This window comes from Andrographis paniculata, unplaced genomic scaffold, assembly GCF_009805555.1.
Source record: "Andrographis paniculata isolate CXL003 unplaced genomic scaffold, ASM980555v1 Contig30END, whole genome shotgun sequence".
In the NCBI taxonomy this organism is placed as follows: domain Eukaryota; kingdom Viridiplantae; phylum Streptophyta; class Magnoliopsida; order Lamiales; family Acanthaceae; genus Andrographis; species Andrographis paniculata.
Window position 1 is genome coordinate 2,713,446 of NW_026137563.1, and position 20,396 is coordinate 2,733,841.

General features: G+C 36.6%; 4 protein-coding genes across 6 annotated transcripts; all 4 read right to left on the bottom strand.

Annotated features, from left to right (window-relative positions):
• Positions 1-388: 388 nt before the first annotated feature.
• Positions 389-2,926, bottom strand: LOC127246910 (probable serine/threonine-protein kinase At1g01540). The gene is made up of 7 exons (XM_051268561.1): positions 2,041-2,926; positions 1,847-1,951; positions 1,619-1,741; positions 1,366-1,536; positions 1,160-1,289; positions 871-1,080; positions 389-796 (listed from the first exon to the last, which is right to left on the bottom strand). The coding sequence occupies exons 1-7, from the start codon at positions 2,676-2,678 to the stop codon at positions 620-622; spliced, it is 1,554 nt and encodes a 517-aa protein (XP_051124518.1). The 5' UTR covers positions 2,679-2,926; the 3' UTR covers positions 389-619.
• A 933-nt stretch (positions 2,927-3,859) lies between these two features.
• LOC127246912 (transcription factor SPATULA-like) lies at positions 3,860-6,593 on the bottom strand. Its single transcript, XM_051268562.1, has 7 exons — positions 6,196-6,593; positions 5,804-6,119; positions 5,347-5,454; positions 5,190-5,255; positions 5,035-5,100; positions 4,286-4,600; positions 3,860-4,205 (listed from the first exon to the last, which is right to left on the bottom strand). Exons 2-7 carry the CDS (start codon positions 6,047-6,049, stop codon positions 4,119-4,121), a joined length of 888 nt encoding a protein of 295 aa, XP_051124519.1. The 5' UTR covers positions 6,050-6,119; positions 6,196-6,593; the 3' UTR covers positions 3,860-4,118.
• A 943-nt stretch (positions 6,594-7,536) lies between these two features.
• On the bottom strand, positions 7,537-11,675 carry LOC127246909 (probable E3 ubiquitin-protein ligase RHG1A). 3 transcript variants are annotated; one of them, XM_051268559.1, is made up of 6 exons: positions 11,272-11,675; positions 8,793-10,554; positions 8,438-8,488; positions 8,213-8,314; positions 7,973-8,119; positions 7,537-7,893 (listed from the first exon to the last, which is right to left on the bottom strand). In XM_051268559.1, exons 2-6 carry the CDS (start codon positions 10,491-10,493, stop codon positions 7,759-7,761), a joined length of 2,136 nt encoding a protein of 711 aa, XP_051124516.1. In that variant the 5' UTR covers positions 10,494-10,554; positions 11,272-11,675; the 3' UTR covers positions 7,537-7,758. The 3 variants fall into 3 exon arrangements, with proteins under 3 accessions (XP_051124516.1, XP_051124515.1, XP_051124517.1); XM_051268558.1 differs by having other exon boundaries at positions 8,438-8,491; positions 11,272-11,674; XM_051268560.1 differs by lacking the exon at positions 11,272-11,675 and having other exon boundaries at positions 8,438-8,491; positions 8,793-10,070; positions 10,184-10,358.
• A 6,345-nt stretch (positions 11,676-18,020) lies between these two features.
• Positions 18,021-18,835, bottom strand: LOC127246261 (ethylene-responsive transcription factor RAP2-1-like). The gene has a single exon (XM_051267520.1). The coding sequence runs from the start codon at positions 18,710-18,712 to the stop codon at positions 18,221-18,223; it is 492 nt and encodes a 163-aa protein (XP_051123477.1). The 5' UTR covers positions 18,713-18,835; the 3' UTR covers positions 18,021-18,220.
• Positions 18,836-20,396: the final 1,561 nt, after the last annotated feature.

A 20,396-nucleotide genomic window follows, 5' to 3' on the forward strand; every position in this document is an offset into this window, starting at 1 on the left:
AATTGGGAAATTCAATTTCTACTATTACTTTTTAAAATTAATTACTTCTACTTATTTAGCAGTGTCAGAACTTAGTAATATTGGATCAAGAAATGTACTCTGCCACTGCTCTGAAGAGTTAAAAGACTGTAGTTTTATTTTTGTCTGTAGTTTCAATTTTCAGTCAGTTGAAGGGAGAAACTGGTATAAATAAGGTATAGGTCAAAAATTACAATAAAAAGAGTATTGAATATGAAGATGGGACAAGACAAACTATGCTACGACAGGAACACCCTTTCAAGAAAATTAAAAACTATTATTATTGTCTGATCTGAAATTATTGTACTCTATTTTCTTGGTTTTCTTGCATGTCACATAGGTTAGGGCTCATGAAACTACTTAATTATAATTTAATCTTATCACACTAAATTAAACTACTTGAAGATGGATATTGCATAAAGAATACTCTTTTTACACTGCCAAAAGGAAAAAATTACATTACCAAAAACTGCTGCTAATTCTCTCATTCTTTTTCACCTTCACCTTCACCAAAACAAACCAAACATCACAAATGGCGATTGAGACATATACATACATATATATATATATAACTATGTACATTGAGAGCTAATTTCTTGAACTATTCTTCTTCGAGTTCTTGCTTCCTCAACAATGTCCGATCGGCAGTTTGAACGCTGCTTTCGTATCCGCTGCTGTCGCCAGGTTCGACCGGCAACTTATCGGCTAAACTAACATCGTCCTTTAAGCTGTCGCGTGTGTTCGCCCGACCGTGTTCCTTTCCGCCCCTTCGATCCTGCTGTAAAATCCAAAGACAACGATAAGTGGACGATGATGAAATCGAGCCTCTCGATTTAGACGGCGTGAACTTACGTCGCGGAATGGGAAATCGTCAGCCTCTAGCATGTGCACAACATGACCCATCTTCGGCCGTTTTTGAGAGTTTGGGTCGACGCAACGTAGAGCCACCAAAAGGGTGCGCTTCAACGCTCTCGATGACGGCTTTTCGAGTAACTTCGGGTCGAGAACTCCCTCCGAATTCCGACTCGAAACCATTGTTTTTAGCCAATCCACCAGGTTCACCTGTGGATTATGAACAAGTTATGCATTAATATTTTACAGCCATTGTTTGCCTAATTGAACTAAATGCTCATCAATGTACCTCTCCCGGCGGACGGCTATAGTCAACGGGATTCCTCCCGGAGATTATTTCCATTAAAAGAATCCCGAAACTGTATACGTCGCTCCTCTCGTTCAACATGCCGGTGCTCGCGTACTCCGGAGCTACGTAGCTAACACAAGACAACCACAAACAATGTTATTGTTTTCCTTCGAAGGATTGACAAAGATCTTCCGACAATCGCTTACCCGAAAGTCCCCATAACTCGCGTGGTGATGTAACTCTTTTCGGAGCCGATGAGCTTCGCAAGCCCGAAATCAGACACCTTGGCATTCCATTGCTTGTCCAACAAGATGTTGCTCGACTTAATGTCGCGGTGGACGACCTTCGGCTCGAGACATTCATGTAGATAGGTCAAGCTGAAGAAACTCAAACAATTCGAGAATTACAGAACAGATAAAATGTTCGAATCAAAATGGACATGAACATCCTTCTGATTACCCCTTTGCAGTGCCTAATATGATGTTCATTCTTATGTCCCATGTAAGAGGGCTGCAAGGCCCAACATCGCCGTGGAGCCACTGCTCTAAGTTGCCATTGTTAACGTACTCATAAACGAGCATTCTACAGAGACAGATGATGAATTTTTCACCAGAATTTCAGAATTAATCGGTTCCAAAGACTGGATTTTTGCACGTTTTGAGGATTGATTTTCAGAGTAAAGTCTACCTGTGAGCTCCTTCAGCGCAATAGCCAATCAATCTCACCAGATTCTTGTGACGAACACGCCCAATTGCTTCCACTTCGACCTTGAATTCTCTCTCTGCTTGGCCCCTGATCGAGAAATCGTCAATGATTTGAACCATGAATGACATTTTTGTGAGGAAAGGAAGGTGGTTTTTGTTTTATTTTTGAGCAGATACCTGTTGTTGAGCAAGTTTTTAATGGCGACATTAGTCTTGTCATCGAGCAACCCTCTGTAAACAATTCCATACCCTCCTTCTCCGATCACGTTCTCGTCGGAAAATGCGTTGGTAGCCTCCTCAAGCTCCCGCAGCGTGTACCAATGGCCCCACCCCAAATGCGAAACCTCCGGCCCGGAAATCGGGTCGCTTCCGGGTCGGGTATCACCGCCCGACCCAGAGCCCGGGGCGACCTTCTCCGGGTAGGTAATCCGGTGCTCCTTTCCAATCTCAATGTGGATCTTCTGGCCGTCGACCTCAATTGCGTCAGGCTCGGAAATTGCCTCGGACCCGGCCGGCGCCGGGAGGAGCAACCTCGGGTCTGATTCGGGCTTCCGGGACGGGTCGACCCGAATTTCCTGGATTTCCCGAGACACATTGGGGATGGTGGGATTGTTCTTGAGGGCTGCTGAGGAGGACACGTGTGTTCTGCTGGTTTTCCTGTTCCTCCTGGAAGTGTACCAAAGCGATATGAGGAAGAGGAAGATGACGATCGCCGCGCCGACGCAGATTCCGAGCACCACCCACAAACGCAGCCCGAATATCGAGGTTCTCTTCGACAGCTCGTCGTTCAGAAACGCCGGCTTCCCATCAGACATCCTCCCTACCTCCCACCCACCCTCCCTCTGTTTTACCTCTTTCTCCCCAACAGACGATTCGATCAAAAAAGACAAGCTTTTTGCTTACCCTTTAATTCAGAGAATCAATTGATTGCAAGGGACGAGGTTTGGGGATATTCAGCTGCGGCAATGAAGGAGTGAGACTTTGAAGAAGAGAAATATGGCTGTCGGTAACGGCAGAAGAGGACAGTCGACACACAGAGGCCAGTGGGGGTGGGGCGGGGGTGGGTGGGTGGTGGCTGAAGCAAGCTGTAATGATGGACTTCTGGGAAGAAGGAAAGGGCCCACTCACTCTTACGTTTCGATTAATTGCTTTGCTATTGCTAAACATAATTCTCGTTTTTTTAGTTCTATTACTGTCGTGTATTAATCCATTAATGGCGTTCAAACCTTAAATTACACCTCCTGTTAGACTCCCACTAAATGCACTGCGTCGTGGAATTGGTCTTATTTACTACGACTTTGGCGCATTAAACTCGTTCCCATTTCACTGAATTTATTTGGACAGTGGACGAGAATCAATTCCTGTGCTTATCTGTTTAATGAGAAGGATTTTTTTGGCATCTGCAGGCAAACAGGAAAGCAAACTTCTGTAGAGACAAGATACTTGTATGTATGTATGTATGTATGCACAGTTTATTACATCGCTGTAGTGCAACAGGGATTAAGGTGTTTCCTCATTAGGTCAAGAAATGAAATAATATAGAAAAAGAACCGTGAAGACTTTTCGCAACTGCGAGGAATGCTTTAATGGCGGTAGTTAGTAGTAATTGAAAGAAAAGGGGTAAACATTTTGATCTAGGAGGAGAATATTTATCCTGTTTTAGAGGATGGTGACCTCTTGTCCTCTCTGGTAAAAAGGAATCAAATCAAGACCTGAAGAAAATAAAATTACACATATAATACATCACCAATTAACCAAAATAATTTACTTATATATAAAGAATCACTGTCTCCATGTAATGTAAGTCAGACTGTTAAACCTCTTTGTCGGGCCATTTAATTTAATCTACCAGATGATCTTGAACCACAGTGACTTTTATTAGGGGTAGCCTCCAGAGGGACATTTGCTGGATTCCATTGATGAGTTCTGTTTTAGGGTTTAGGGTCGTGTACCAGACAAGGCTGGCCCGGATGGAAATGAAACTAAATACCCACTGTACTAAAAATCTTGGAATTGGAATGGAAGAGACACTTTTACAATGGCAGTTTTTCATGTAAAAGTAAGTGCTGCGATGATTGTCTCAAGAAAAAGACAACACTTTCTGTGTCCACAAATTTAATACCCAACAATGGTTTTCACAGATTGTTAAGTGTCTAGAATTGCTAAAGAATTTTGGCTCTCATTTTGTTACCGTTACAACCAGAAGAAGAGTACGATGATCCGCGTGCCGCAGCATTCTTCGATTTGTTAGTTTATTAGGACGATACTCCCGGGGAGGAGTTGTTTCCGGAGCAACTTATGTCTAACTGCAGCCTCGACAATGTGTCGTCGCGGCAAACATCCTGTCGGAAGAGTGTAAGAAGGCATCAGCAGTTGTAAGGACCTTCACATTGCATCGGAATCAAACCTTAAACGACGCTACCTTTGCAGGGGGTAAGTGATTTAGCAATCCGTAATGATTTTGAGCTGACGGCGCAAAGCTAGGCATGATTCCCGAATCAGAGCTGTTCGCCACGGGAGGCATGAGGATCTGAGGATTTGACGGCGACGGTTCCAGAGCGCCTTGCATTAAGAGATCTTGGTTCCTGGTGAGTGCTGATGTGTCCGCGCCTCGATTAGGATTCAGCACTGCGTTTCCCTCGAATAATTCGAGTCCTGCTGAAGGGACTGACATAGACTGGAGCGATCCCAGCGAATATCCGGGATGTAAACTTAATCCATTCCTCATTGTCAACATCTACAAAATGATCCAGAGATCGTAACAAGCATTACATTAGTTCGATTTAAGGTTGCAAGATTTTATAGGGACACAAACTCTTTAGGACAAGATGACACATTGCGAGAAAGAACATGGACGGCAAACAAAGATCGATAACAAGTGTTAAGATGGTTATATCATCCCCCAATGTATAGAAGTTTTTGGAATGGTTTCCTTACGTTTCCTCATCCTATTATTTATAGAATAAGAATCTGTGCAATCGGGACATCTATTTTTAAGTTCAATAGTTATGAAAGATCGAATTACTGAGCAAGAACAGAATAGCATTCAAGATGGAAACAACTGATGAATTATTCAAGTGACGCAAAATAAAGGACAACTCAACTAAATAAGTAATTACGACATAAAATATGATCTGCGACCACATCCTGAAAGAGGGTAGTAATAAAAACCTGGACTTGGAGTTGAAGCTGCTTCAGATATTCAATGGCTTCATCCAACATTGACGCCTTGTCAGTCTGGCGTAGAATGCATCAAGAAATCATTCAGAGAAGATCAACGGCGTGGGGAGTAAATTCGAAGATAAGAACAGTCATGGAACAATTACTTTGTTAGAATTTGGGATCAATGTCTGAAGTGCTTTGAGCTTTTCATTGATTCGGCTTCGCCTCCTCTGTCCAAAATAGCCATTGATCAATGGCGTCAAACAAATGTCAATTGAAAATCTTCACAAATATCAAACTCAAGCTTGTGTTAAGGCAAACCTTTTCAGACAAATTATGAACCTCTGCAGCTCTACTCCTCTTCGAGGATCGCGGCGGAACAGAATTGGCTGGAACATCACAAGCTTCAGGTCTCTGTATGATATTTTTCTGTTTTTAAGAGCACCAGAAATTCAAAATCACTGCCTTGGTAATTAATTGTAGCAGAGTGTTCAAGCATTTGCTGTAAAATCTACAATCCACAGCTAGGGAAAGAACATATTTTATGCAACAGTAAAAAAAAAAGTAACCATGTCCTTCAAACGAAAATGGAGGAGGAGCCTATGAACAAAGATGAAACCTAAATTTAAACAAGAACCTTCAGTGGACGTCAAAGTTCGAAAATGGACTGAATAATAAAGCCTAGAATATTTACAGAGAATATTTACAGTGTAGTAGCAAGTTGAAAGAAATACTGTTTCTACCCCACCGAATCAAAAAGAATCGAATTCCGTTTTACCTCACGGCTAGAAGTTAAGTTCTTGGGTCGGGCAGAAGAGCTCAATCCGTCAGATGCTCTGGGGAAGAAGCGGTTGGGATCAGAGAAATTGATGCTGGTTGAGGGCTCAGCCACCGCCCCTCCGCCGGAGAACAGCGCGCCGGTGGTTGCAGCGGCGGTGGGCGCAGAAGACGACGAATTTTGAAGAAGAATTTGGAGAAAGGAAGACATATCTTCAGATTCATTGCTCCCGTAAAGATCCGACATCTCAGCAATACAACAGGATCACATCAAGCGTACAAAAAGAAACAATTTTCTATGTTCTTGATAATGAAACCTAAAAAGGAAAAAAGAAACAAAAAATCAAACTTCAATTCCACTGTTCTTCTTTCTGATTAAACTTGAAAACTCACCTTCCCAAAAAAATACACACACAGAGAGACAAATAAACTCCTTAAATCTAAACCCTCCTATTTGAGAGTCGATCAAAACTCGAAATTTAAGGGAAGAAAGTCTGGAACTTTAGTGGGTACAATTTCGTTCCTGCTTATATCCGGAAAAGACAACAAAGAGACATGAGATGGAGATGAAAAAACTCGAAGGATTTAGAGAGGGTTGTGCAGGCAGAGACAGTTTTTTGGCTGCTAAAATATTAATATATATATCTCAAGAAATAGGAATATGAATAGAAATAGAAACGAAACCCCATTTGAAGATGTGGCCCTTTAATTTAAGGAGGTGTGATTTTCCAAATTCCAATCAAGAAAGCTGAGCGATGGATCTTTTCTATCTTGGGAGAAAAGAACGTCTTCCCTACCTTTCCCCTTTTAGGAAGTGGTTTATGAGTATGTGTGTCCTGTCCCGACCCTCTAATTCTCTATTTATCGGTTTTAATCTCTCAATTATCCCGCCTTAATTCTGCTCATCACTTTCTATTTGCATTGTGGTCCCTCATCTTTCCCCTTTTCCCGAAATGGACCCTTCACTTCTTGGAAATAGCAGCTCCCCCCATCATCATTATTATTATTAATTTACTATACACTCACAAAACAAAATACATAAGCAATACAATGAATCTATTCCATTCTACTAAATTCTAATCTGACTTTGCCATCACTATACATATCAAGAAAAAAAATACACAACTGATTTTCTCCTACACGGAATTCTTACATAATATACTAACATAAATTAAAATAAAATAAAAAAAAATGCACTTATGGAGCAGTTGGAACTGTTTTGACATGCATTAATTCTTTAGCAGCAACATTTAAATATTCATATTTCTTCATTCATTATTTATTGGGTCTGCAAAAGATATTAAAACAACAACAATAATAATAACTAATTATATATTATATGAATGAAGACCTGCCTATCCATCCATCTATTATCTTATCCAAGTGGATTCCCACCTTAGCCTACAACAGATTACAGTGTGTTTTTCAAATGCACCATTCCCTATGTCACCTCCCAACTTGCGTCTACGAAATTACATATCACCTCATCACCAACAACAACACACATATATACATACAAATACATGCACATATATAATATATATATATATATGTTGCTAGCATTTATTGCTCTCTAACCAACTCTAGGACATCCATGTTCCATGTAGGAAAATTTTACATATTGTCAAATCTTGAATTTACTTTTAGTGTGTTTTCTTAACATTTATGTTTTCTTGATTTAGGGGTGGTGCATAATGGGGATTATGATAAAGGGGTTATGTAATGATAGCAAAATTGTCAAATGTGATGAATAAATGATTCGAGTGTTGAAAGAAGCATCGAGTAATATGGTTTTGTTGACTGAAAATAATTTCACAGTAATTCTTTACCCTTTTTCAAGGTAGAAGAAGATGAAGAAGACGACTTAGGTAAGAATATTATAACTTGGCCGATCTTTCTTTGAATGTCTTCGGGGTTGTTGGGATCGTCCAAGGTGGCGAGGGGAGGCGAGGGGGCTCACGGTGTCGTTAAGCCAGTTGCTTTGCAAATGGGGCACAAGTTTTTGTGCATCAGCCATTGTTTGATGCATTCGGTATGGAAATCGTGGCCGCAATTGAGTACCCCGACATTTTCGCCGTTGTTGTATTCTTCCTGCGTAATAAAACGATAGGTTTTCGTAAGAAACACGGCGCAATGGTTTGGGAAAGGGGTTGGGTTTTAAGGTTCTTACACGACAGATGCTGCAGGGCTCAGTCTCAATTTGAGGATCTGGTCTGCGACTGTTGAGGTATTTCTGCTGCTTCAAATGGCTCATTATGGTTTCTTCGGTCAGGCCCGTGCAGACATTGCCGATGCGCTCCTCCAGCGCTAACAACTCCTGCAGTGATCATGTTCGAAGCAGGATTGCATTTAGTAGAGGAGTGGAAAACAGTGGATGTTTGGACAATTGATGGTGTTGAGACAATCTTACCTCGTATGACATGTTATCGACGTCCATCCGCATGTCCCGGTGTCGATCGTGCATATCCGCAGCCATCCCAAAGAAGGCAGGGTGATCGAGAATCATCACGTCCTACAAAACAAGAAAGACAAACATTGGGAGATGCTATCAGTTCGAGATCTTGCAACATTCTTTCGCCATTGCTATGCAAGCTCGACAACGTAAATTAAGAGAAAAACCCGGCAGAAAACAAACCTCCAATCTCAGCCCCTCCCCTCTTCTCATGAGATCCAAGACATGGCAGATCTGCTATTGGAACAATCTAAAGTTAGTTGCATTTATAGAAAGACGAAAACAAAATTCAATTTAGTCGTAAATCACAGGTTGTCGAATTGACAAAACGAAGACCGACAAACACAAACTTGAGCTTGGAAACAAGAATTTCAGTGTCTCAAAATTATAGAAATATATTCAAAGGCATAGAGCACGTCGTCAAGTATTTATACTCTATTACCACATCGGACAGGACTACAGGCTGCAATATCAATTAAACACGACGCAAATTGCATATCCACCAATAAAATGAAGTAAGTAGAGGAAATAGAAATACCTCAGACATTATACCGCCTCTCCCTTCGTTTGCAGCAGCCAAAGCTCTCAACGAATAAGGTACTCCTAAAGCACCATCATGATGTCTACCTAACAAAGCAGCAGCCCTCGAGCTCGAAGCTCTATGACGATGATAATCAGGTCCAGGAGGAAGTGCCGCCGCCGCCGCCTCGTGAGAGGCAGCACCGCTTGCCTGCACAGCACGGTGGCTTCTATGACCTCCAGGACCAGCACCAGCAGAGGACAAAAGTGATCTTCGAACGAATTCCGAAATCCGTCGCTGAGAATTTCGATGGGCCCAATTAGGTGCAGAAGAACCTGCCCCCGCGATAGTGCCGCCCACCTGAGAAGTAGATTCAATGTTTCCAGCAATGCTGTTATTACCACCAGGCAAGCTCCAATTCGTAGGATTTTGGGATGAACTTCCAGTCTCACTAGCTGGAATAAACAGCGGATGTTCAGAAATGTTTCTGGGAGCATTCCTTGCGGTAGGATCTAAATAATGTTCAGAAATAGCAGGGACAGAAGAACTGCTAGCCCTCATCGTCGACATTGTAGTCCACCTGGATTGATTGCTTCGGCGCAAAGGAGCAACAGGAAGAAGAACAGATTGCCCGTGAAGGTTCACATTTTCCATTGGCGGGGGCGGATTCAGCTCAAACAGTCGGTTGTTAAGAGCTAATCTTGAAGAATGGCGAGAAGAGGGAGCATCTGCATTTGCATTTCCATTGTTATCTGTTGAAGATGGATTTTCTGGTATAGGATCCTGCTGGTGTAAGCCATTAATGCGCAGGCGGAAGTTTCTTTGATTGACCGGACTTCCGGAAGATGGCGTCAAAGAGAAGGGACTTGCAGAGACACCTCCTCCGACACCAAGCCTCAGTCTCGGATTAGCCTGTTCGGACATATTGTTCATGATAATGTTGTCGCCGACTGGAATTGGCATAGAAAGGTTGCTACCAGAAATCTGAGCAGCTGGTAGAGTATGCCATTGATTGTGGATAGAATTTGAACTTCCTGCTCCGGAAGATTGTCCGATGTGTCCTTCAAGTGCTTTTCTCTTACAAGACATTCGGCGACCATCCAAGGAACAATCTGACCTGCCTTCATTCTCGCTGTTTAAGGATACCGAAGCACCATTGAAGGGACCAGAAGAGCTACCGGTAGGTCGCAGATGTGAAGAAGATGGTCCAACAGATAGATATGCAGCAGGGCGGTCTTGATCACCAATGTCTGAACTCACGTTAAGATCGTGAGGAAGGACATCTGAGCCAGAACTCTGCAAAACAAATGATCCGTTTGTACTATGATTGCCATTTGTATTTATGTCAACATTATCCAATGAAAGAATACTCGACGGCTCATATTGTGGTTCTTCGAAGGTGAGAGCACCTCGGGAGCGGAAAGCCCATGTATGTTCTGGTTTTCTTTCATTTTGGCCGCCAAGATGGCGAGCAGCACCGGAGCTACTCTCGCCTACACTCCAATCGGGATTCCGCCCCTCTCTCATTACATGTTGTAAATATGGAATATTTGTCTCGTTTGAGGATGGCATCCTGTACTCTGGCAGCCGACTTTGTCCCAAACTCTGCATACTGTTCCATGAAATTTGGGCTTCTGGGCCGGCATCGCCTGACTCAGACCCGTGCTCAAAGCTTATGTTTTCAGACAATGTAGTGACGGAACTCCTTTGCCCTTGCATTAGGGCTGATTGAATTTACCAAATGTTTGTAAGATACCAGCAGTTTTGATCTTCAGAAAATCTGCAAGAATGGGCGAAAGAATGATGCTTAAAAGCTTCGACTTCTCAGAAGAAGCGATTACACTTGCAGATACTTAGAATGCATGTTCATGGCATTTAGACATTCTCCAAAATTGATCAATGTTAGTGACATTTTGCCAGAAAACAACATTGCAATGAAGATAATTAGGCAAAAACACAATAAGTGTGGCCATTACAACATAACAAAAAGGAAAGAAAAGAAAACTCAAGAATTTCTAGGTGCTAACTGATACCCTTCAATCACAACTTCAAAATATACACACAGGATAGTGAATTGAGTTCAACATATATATATCTACCAGATATGTCATGTAGTGCAAGGATTGTAATTCTTTTCTTTTGGGAGAAAAGCATGAACCACCTAATCCATCTTTTAAGAAAATAAACATGTAAGAAAAAGACACAGATTTGCAATTTCCACAACCAGTTAAAACTATGTGCTTCTTCTTCTCAAAGATAAAACAGAGAAGACAAAAGGGCACCGATTAAATAAAAAATAAAAAATAAATAAATAGCAGTATATAATCTAAAACTGCAAGACAAGCCATGGATGGCATATAAATCTCACAAATCAACTTGGGTTAGAAAAACACAAAATCAAAATCAAAATTTCGATAGAAAAATCACCAAAAATGAGCTCAAACAATGGTCTAACCAAAAATCGATACAGAAATTAAAGAATCAGAAGAATTTTTACCTGTTAATGAGCAGGAGAAACAGCAACGGATCTAAGTCAAACACTTTCAAGAACAAGAGCAAAATTGGAAAAGCAGATTTTTTATTTCCAAAACCAAAAATAAAATAAAATTGAATCTCTCCAAATAAGAATTGCAGAGCCGATCAAGAACTCTCTTCACGTTTCCAATATATGATACCCTTCTTTCCTCTCTCCTTCGACGAAGAAATGAAAGAACAAACAAAACACGGCAGATGTGAACACACCACCACCCCTTTCAGACGGGAATACCTAGAGAGAGAAAGAGAAGCAGAAATAAAAAGGAGAGATTCAAAATGGGATGAGGAGAGAATAGCTAGATGGGAATGAAATAAAAATTGGTGGCTTGTGCGTGTGTGGTATCAAAGAAATTTTGGTGAGTTGGTCATGGTGGAGGGATTAATGTGGGCAGTAATCTTTAAAAATTACTCCCAAATTAAATAAATAGAAACCACTCACCCCAATTGCCCACCACCCATTCACACCTCTCTCTTTAAACCCATAAAGCAGAAACCTTTCCACATTTTCATTAATACCCATAAATTAAATTTACCTATTAAGTCAAGACGTTTGAGGGATCCTCACAATGGTTTCTACAGATGGGGTAAAAACAAAAATAAAAATTGCACTCAAGAAAGTGACGACAAAGAGATTAAAAATCAAATCTTTAAAAAACTCTGTTCTGTGGTGGCTCACCAAAATGTCACATTTCCTGTCAGATGCCTCTATTTTCAACTCTCCTTCTAAAGTAAAAATCTCGAATTTTGAAAAAAAATTTATTTAAAATAAAATAAAATTCTCAACCTGCCATTAATTTCATCTCCATTTCTGCCATTTTTAACCATGGTAAGTTCCTCACTTACTCATCTTTTTTTTATGCATTTCCAACAGTGCAATTATTCTTTGCCCTAATTAAATTGATTCCAATTTTTGGATATGTATAAACCATAATTTGGTATCGTGTAAATTGACACAAGTAAGAATAGTATCGTATAGATATACATGCCATGTGATGGACACAATAATATTTTGATTTTTCTAATTACAATTATTTTGACATGATTATTATTTAAGAAAGGAAAAAAATAAAAATTCAAATTATGTGATTAGAAATTTCTTAAGTCGTTGATGAATTTCGATTTGTCTTCGCTTACACTAAAATGCACAATTATATTACAATTTGTGTGTAAATCATGAAAAAGACAATACCAAAAATTACATATTATTGTCACATAGGAGACAGCTGGGGATATTTAATTTACTGAATTATTATACAATGAATAACTCATAAATCTTATTAAATATTTCTTTCAATGATACAATTAAGGAAGACACAAATAGGTAAATTACTTATAGTAATTCTTAATTTGCAAAATTTCAAATTTCGTAACTATTACAGTACCTACCAAGGTAATAATCTGTCAACTAAATTAATATTTTTCTATTTCCCTTTTTTTTCTTTCTTTTTATTATTTTTTTATTTTTTCCTTTTCTGAAAATCATTCATAGACAAACCCAGCACATTATTATTATTACTCAAGACCCACCAAATTTTTGGTCCATTATTTAATTATACAAACCTTTTTAATAAATTAGTAAGCAATCCTTCACCATATCTATCTCTATATCCATTTTAAGTTGTACTATATTTTATTTTTTTTGGTTACAACTAAGAAGCGTGCAATAAACTTTTTTTATTGGGAACATATAATTAAATAAAATACGATTCTTGATTTCATTTTCATCCTCCAACTTTTATATGTTACATTATCTTCTCAAGTCCGTAGAAAATTATATATTATCTTCGTATATTATTTCTATTTGCCAACTTTAGATTATTTTTTTTATATATAATTAGATATGCAATGAAATTTGGGCAAAATGTTGATATTCTTACGGCCTGAAATTGAATGCCTAAACATAAATTTGATATCAGTACAAATTTGACCCTGTCTCCCCAAAGACACATACATATACACATATATAAATATATATATATATGTGTGTGTGTGTGTGTAAGAAAATCATTTGGGTGACACCCCACAATTCATTGCATATATAATTGAGTCCATATATCATCATCATCATCATTATCATCATCAACATCCAAACTTGGCAACAAGCAAAGTCTGCATTTACTTTCCATGCTTATTACATTGACAGGCAAACTAAACCCTATATCTTGATGATACACACAGACAAACACATGGGTGTGTGTGTGTACAGTGGTATATATATATCTATTGTTTGGTTTGGTGTGTGTTCTTCTTTTTGAAAAAGGGGTCACGGGGGAGACTTTAATTTGGCCATATATATAATTATTCTCCCCACCCAAAAAACAAAACAATAACAATATTCAAGATCAGATAATGATCCCCAAAGCAATATATATATATATATATATAGGTAATTTAATTAATAAGTGCAAGTGCAATCGTAAGTATTTTTGAGAAATTTCGAAGTCAGACTTGGTTGGCAATTGGAAAACAAATTAAAAGGTTGCAATGACGTTGAATTCCCATATGCCGACAGGTCATATTTGCACAAACAATTAACTTCCCTATTTTAAGATTTTAGATTTTAGATTTTAGATTTAGATTAAGATAGACATAACAGAAAATTAATTAATTAAGAAATAAAAATAAAAATGATGATGATTTATGGATACACATACATGCATTTTCTTGAAATACTATTGTACTATATATATACGTACATTTTTATAAAATTATGTTTGGACACTGTGCTACAACGTTGATATTGCTGCAAGAAATGTCAGTCAAACAAATTAGCTCCTACAACACCATGCCCTAATTGTCGTGACCAAATTAAATAAAATAAAATAAATTAGGGACTGTAGATTGATAGAGTGATTGAGGGGTGAATTTATTTTTTTTTTTTTTTTTATTATTTTGTTAGGTGGAATAATTTAATAGTGTGTATGTATGTAGTAGGAATAAGCAATTAATTATGTTTGGGTAGCTTTGCTTTTTTCATGTGAACCAGAATAGGATGAGAGTTATGCACCTGCAGCTTTACTTGCACTGCAAAACTTACCCTGCAAATTCTTTATTTGCAATTTGGGGTTTGTATTTCCTTGTACGTTGGGCATCGTATTATTATTATTATTATTATTATTATTGCCTTTTTATATATATGTGTGACATTTTATTTATTTATTTATTTTAGGATTAAAGTATTGGCTGATCAGAAAGGTTGTCACTTGTAAGAAGTGAGGATTTGGGAGTTTTGTGTAATGGGCCTTTGAGAACTGAATGCACACAAACTTACTTTAATGGACTTTGTGTTATGTGTGTAATATGGACACAATTAAATAGTGGCAAGATATGGGCCACATATATATATATATATATAGAGAATGCAATGACAATTTAGTTGGATATATTTTTGTATGTGTTTGAATTATTTTTATATTATTGTTTTTTAGTGTATATATATATATATAAATTGTTGGTGGGTGTAATGTTTTAGATAAGGTTTAAGTATTGAAAATAATATTTTTGGGTGAGGAATTATTTTTATATTGAATTTTTATAGTATAAAACTGATATATTTAAAAGACAAGTAAATAGAACGTTAATAATTTATGCATGTATTATTATTATTATTATTATTATTATTATGGAAAATAAAAGTATCAAGGACTTTGACCACTTGATGATAACACGCGACAAACCTAATTGAAGCACGTGACAATATTTTATCCTCATAAAATATGAATAATATATGGACTTTTAAAAGAGTGAAAAGTCAACTGGAAAATAAGCAATTGATATAATAAAAATAGATATTAGATGTCAATTTTGGAATCAAAAAAATATCTTAAATAAAAAATATATTTTGAATATCATATTTTTTACAGTGAAATTCTTATTAATAATATAAAACAAAATTAAAAATATTAGAAAAGTAGATTGTTTTTATATATATATATATAGTTGATTATCATGTTGATTTGATCAAATCAATATAGTATTGGTTTGCTCCAATCCTACATGCAACAAATATTAATATAATATATATTTTGATATAACAATATAATTTGATTTCAATATAATAGTACAATAAACAGATATATATAGTACAATACAATATATAACATCATTCAACAAATATTAATATAATACATAACTTAATGCGTTATATAAATTTTATGTTATAATATATTTTGAGTTCAGCACAATATATAATTTACACAAAACATATTTCTATATAACATAGTATATATTATATTGTATGGTAATAAAATGCCAATTATTTTAAGTTAATGTGCTAAATTGATTTAACTCCGTACGTCATTACCTTAAGCGCCGCGATGTGTATATATTAATATGTATAAGAATTTTGTGTCCGAGAGGTTAAGTTTCAAATTTCAATAGGGCAAGTAATTGGAAAATTTCTTAGATAAGTTATTAACCTTTTGTTTTTGTGACTAATAATAATAACAATAATAATTAATATTTGTGTTGGGTACAAAGCGAAGTCTTTTAGACAATAAAAATAAATTATTGCGACCTCAGTTCAGAGTGGACAATATTAAGACAGCTACTGCACAAAATTTTATTTGACTAATTGAAGGAAATTAATAGAAGAGACGTACTGGAAATGGTGTGAGTTATTACTATTTCATTTAATATAAGATTTCAAGGCTCAACGTGCCTAATGGCATTAATAATTATGGTAAGGGGAGATGTATTTATTATATAATATTTATTATTTACTTGTGTAACCCCCCCATTATTGACTAATGCATATTCTGCCCTCCGAGTTGAAATGCATACAAGGTTTAATTTGAGTTCGTGCTTTTTTTTATTATTTATTTAAATTATATATATATACACAATGACATAGGAATTTACTGGTTTTATTTTTTTTTAAATAAATAATTCATATGTCTCGTAACAAAGTATTTATTTATTTATTTTTATTTTTTTAGTAACTGTACTATCTACCTAGCATTATAAATATCCTTACAACTTACAATATATTACACAAATGTCATTACATTTATATCACACATACTAATAAAATTATTTTAGTTATTTCTATTTTATTCCTACTATATGCCAATATAATACTAATATTTCTAAAAGTACGTGCAAAAAGCAAATGGATATTTACTTACAGGACGGAGGGAATATTATACCCATTGAAAGGTTACAATTTTCTATTTTCGTCCGTCCAAAAACAAAGTTACAATTTTTTAATTTAGTAATTGTACTACTTACCTAACATAATAAATACTCTTTCAACTTACATTATATTACACAAATGCTATTACTTTTATATTACACTATATTAATATGAATATTTTTATCTTTTTTACTACAATTTAATATAATACTAATATTAAAAATTTACATGTAAAAACAAATATCACCCTAATTATTAAAAATATAGTAATTTTAATAAAATTAAAATACCTAGTACTACTTTAATATTAAGTGCAGGTTTTTAGTCTACTTTATTACTTGCATTGGTAGAAATGTGACAGTGTAAGGTCAAAAGGTGGCATTATCCTCGCCGCAGATCATACAGAGATGAACGGCTATCAAGTGAAGCAGAAGTCTTCTTTTTAGTATCTTTACACGTCAGCAAGACCACAGGCGGCAGCTACGATTATTTAAAATAAAAATAATAATAGGAATAAAATTCAGTAAGACGTGTCGAGCTCAAAACGATGTCGTTTTGATCGTGGAATGTGGGCTGTACGATCTTCTGATTTTCCGACCAAAATGATGTCGAGATCAGAGAAGTAATCCCATTTTGATTTTTTCTGCATAAACTAAACCTGACTTCATCAGAGGTTTTATCTACCTCTATTTTATTTAATATTTAGTATTTAATCGAATTGATGATTGGTCGTCGATGAATTATTGTTGTGACATTTTTTTCACACCGACCAAGAATATAATATACTGTTACATGTAATAAAAAGTGGCCCTTTCTGCTGCACAAATCAATAAATATATATTATATAAACATATACGTATGGTTTGTTTGTTTGGGGTTTGAATTTTCAGTTGAGATTTGAACAGTAAAAATTTTGAATTTAAATAGTTGTATGATGTAATATAAATAGGTGTTGATGTGATGTTTTAGATGTAAAATTAATTTTTATTATAATATAAAAAATAAAAAATAAGTATTTGATTTGATGTTTTTAGGAAAAAAAAAAAATAAGATGAATAATGGATATTAAATCCAATCCTCCAAACAAACACATCTGTAATGTATTTTATTCGACCATGCATATAAGAATTTATTTATTTAATTTTATTGAAATGCAGACGTGACTATTGATGCAGCCTTTTTTTTTTCTTCTTAATTATTAATTAATTAATTTCGTGCATGCAAAATAAAATAGCGTTGCATGTATAGCAAATGTTGTACGGTGCGTCGACTTTTTATATATGTATTTTAGATTTATTTAATTTTGGACACATGTATATAGGATGTCTGGACCGCTGATTTACACTATTTTTTATTTTTATTTTTAAAATTATTTAATTATATATTCTGATGCAACTTTGATGGTCTGTTTGGGGACCCAAATTCTGCCAATCCTTATCTCCTTCACATCATCTCAGTCTTCTAAATAAATAAAAATAAAAATGACAACCTAGTTTATCAAATTCCATCACAACTGGGAAAAAAACATAAAAGGAAAAGAAAGACAGAGCAATGGCAAAATACAGATTAATCAGTAATTAAGATTAATTGGTTATCGAATAAATTAATTGGGTTGTGTATATACAATGTAACAGTAAGTGAATAAATTCAAAACACAGCAGCAAGTTAATTCATAATTAAAAACACAAAACCCACTAATAATTTAATTTTATAACAAACTGAAGAACAGTCACAGATAAAATAAAAATTAAAAAAAATAAAAATAAAAAATCGCGATTCAATTCTCCTCGGAGCTTTCCGGGCTCGGATACTCATTCAAATCGGGTTTCTCGGAGCCCCGAAACCTCTCGGACCCACCGCCCGGCTTCGCAGCGGCGACCGCGGCGGCGCTCTGCAGCGCGTCGACCCGCGCCCCCACCTCCGTCGCCTTCTTCCTGATGGCGGCGGCGGACAAATCGAGCGGCTCGCCGGCGGCGACGTCCTCCAGCACACACTCGGGGAAGTTGAGGCGGGCGGAAGGACCCCGGAGGTGGAAGACGGCGGTGTCGTAGGCCCGCGCGGCGGCGACGGGGGAGGTGTAGGATCCGAGCCAGATCCTGGAGCGCTTGTTGGGTTCCCGGATCTCGGCGACCCATTTGCCCCACTTCCTCATTCGGATCCCTCTGAACGGCCTCTCCGGAGGCTGCGACTTCCTCTTCGCCGGCGGCTTAATCTGATCGGAGCTCGAAGACGACGTGGAGGAGGTGGTCGTACAACAGGAGCCTTCCATTGCCTCGCCGGAATAATTATCAGACCGAAATCGCCGATGGAGGTTGAGAGAAAAGAGGGCAGAAAAGGCAGCCGGCAAACAGCTCGTACTAAAAAGCGATTATTTTCCTGCCCTGTCTCGGTATTTATACGCTGCCCAGCTCAGGAAGGTCAGAACATATACATACAAATGTTTGTATGTATGCTTTGGCATAGGCGGCATCGAATTTTGTCCGTTCTGTATATATATATATATTACATATTTGGTTGGTTAATTTTTTCTTTTTACAAAATTATTAATATATTATATATATTTATATTATTATATTATTTACACAATTTTTTATAATTTACAATAAAAATATTTCAGTCTTTTTAAATTTAAATAATTTGTACGAAGACTTTTCTCTAGCTTTGCTAGTGGCAGTGGAAATTTAAACCGAAAGTGAATTTGATCGAATAAAATTTATTTATTTATTTTTTTATGTGGCTTGTGCTCGAGAGAATATATTCAAATACTTGTAGTGTTGCGTCGTCGTAACTTCAAAAGAATTCTAAATCATATTTATTATTATTATTATTATTATCCAATAAACTGCTTTAGCTAGCATATTTCCCGTTTTTCCTTTTTCCGATTGAGTTTTATTATTATTTGTTCACCATTTTTGTTGATGATGTGAATGGATTACAACTGACAATAGCTTAATATATACTCCATATTATTAATAATTTCTAAGAAGATAAGGAAATAAATAATGATATAATGGACAGCTAATTTTTGTTGTCCAAAAAAAGAATAAAAATACTTGCGTGTGTGAAATAATGTTAGGAATGGGACTGGGGATCGGCGGCGCGAATAATGGCGGCTCAATTGGGCGCTGGTCGGCCGCCACGTTTATTAGATAACTCAATTTTCACGCCGACATCCCACCGCCGCCGCACTCAGCCTCAGCCGCTCATCTCTTCCTTCTTCGCAACCGGCCGGTTCACAATTAATTAGCAAAAACCTTAATTATTAAAATAATAGTAGTAATAATTAATAAAATTCTTAGGAGACCCAATTTTATTATTATTTTTTTTAATATACAGTATATATTTTTATTTATACACGTAAATTAAATTAAGAAATTTTTTAAAAGTCGATATGTTTTTAACTAACAAAAGCAAGTGCAATTTGCAGGCAGCCGACATGTCCAATCAGTCGCCGTTTTAATTAGAATACCGAACTTGTCTTAATAAGTTAAATCATATCTCGAGCCTATTTTAAAAATTAATTTATAAACTAAAGGATCGATTATATTTAGCTTAATTTAATTAAAACATCATTAAAAAAGCTTCAATTTTGATGGTTTCGTGCCAGATTTTTAGTGCTTAGCATCATTATAGTGGAAGTTGAAATTGAATTTAAATCAATTTGTATATAGATAATTACCATTAGAGATATTTATGAGTTTTCGAAATGATTTCATGGGCAGAATCGTAATTTTACATAGGAATATGCCGTCCGACGGCGACAAATGTTGATGTAGGATTTAAGCATCCTATAGTGGTCCCGCATGTATTGGATTGAATCAGTGGATGAGTCAATAACCGGTCCCGGACTTCAACACCGGATTTATCACTATCGTTGATGAGATGTGGGCCCAGTGAGACTACGGTGCCGATGTGTCTGGCGTTGGGGTCCATATGCTTATATTTTATTTTGG

Bases quoted from the DNA above. Each gene is read 5' to 3' on its own strand.
- LOC127246912 (XM_051268562.1), bottom strand. From the start codon at position 6,049: ATGTCGGATCTTTACGGGAGCAATGAATCTGAAGATATGTCTTCCTTT. The intron at 5,101-5,189 runs GTAATTGTTCCA...ATTCTACGCCAG, and splicing joins TGATCCCAAATTCTAACAAA to ACTGACAAGGCGTCAATGTT. The intron at 4,601-5,034 runs GTTTTTATTACT...ATCATTTTGTAG, and splicing joins AGCTTCAACTCCAAGTCCAG to ATGTTGACAATGAGGAATGG.
- LOC127246261 (XM_051267520.1), bottom strand. From the start codon at position 18,712: ATGGAAGGCTCCTGTTGTACGACCACCTCCTCCACGTCGTCTTCGAGC.
- LOC127246910 (XM_051268561.1), bottom strand. From the start codon at position 2,678: ATGTCTGATGGGAAGCCGGCGTTTCTGAACGACGAGCTGTCGAAGAGA. The intron at 1,952-2,040 runs GTATCTGCTCAA...TTTCTCGATCAG, and splicing joins AAAAACTTGCTCAACAACAG to GGGCCAAGCAGAGAGAGAAT. The intron at 1,742-1,846 runs GTAGACTTTACT...CTGTCTCTGTAG, and splicing joins TGCGCTGAAGGAGCTCACAG to AATGCTCGTTTATGAGTACG.
- LOC127246909 (XM_051268558.1), bottom strand. From the start codon at position 10,493: ATGCAAGGGCAAAGGAGTTCCGTCACTACATTGTCTGAAAACATAAGC. The intron at 8,315-8,437 runs GTTTGTTTTCTG...CTTGTTTTGTAG, and splicing joins GGGAGGGGCTGAGATTGGAG to GACGTGATGATTCTCGATCA. The intron at 7,894-7,972 runs GTAAGAACCTTA...TTTATTACGCAG, and splicing joins AGCCCTGCAGCATCTGTCGT to GAAGAATACAACAACGGCGA.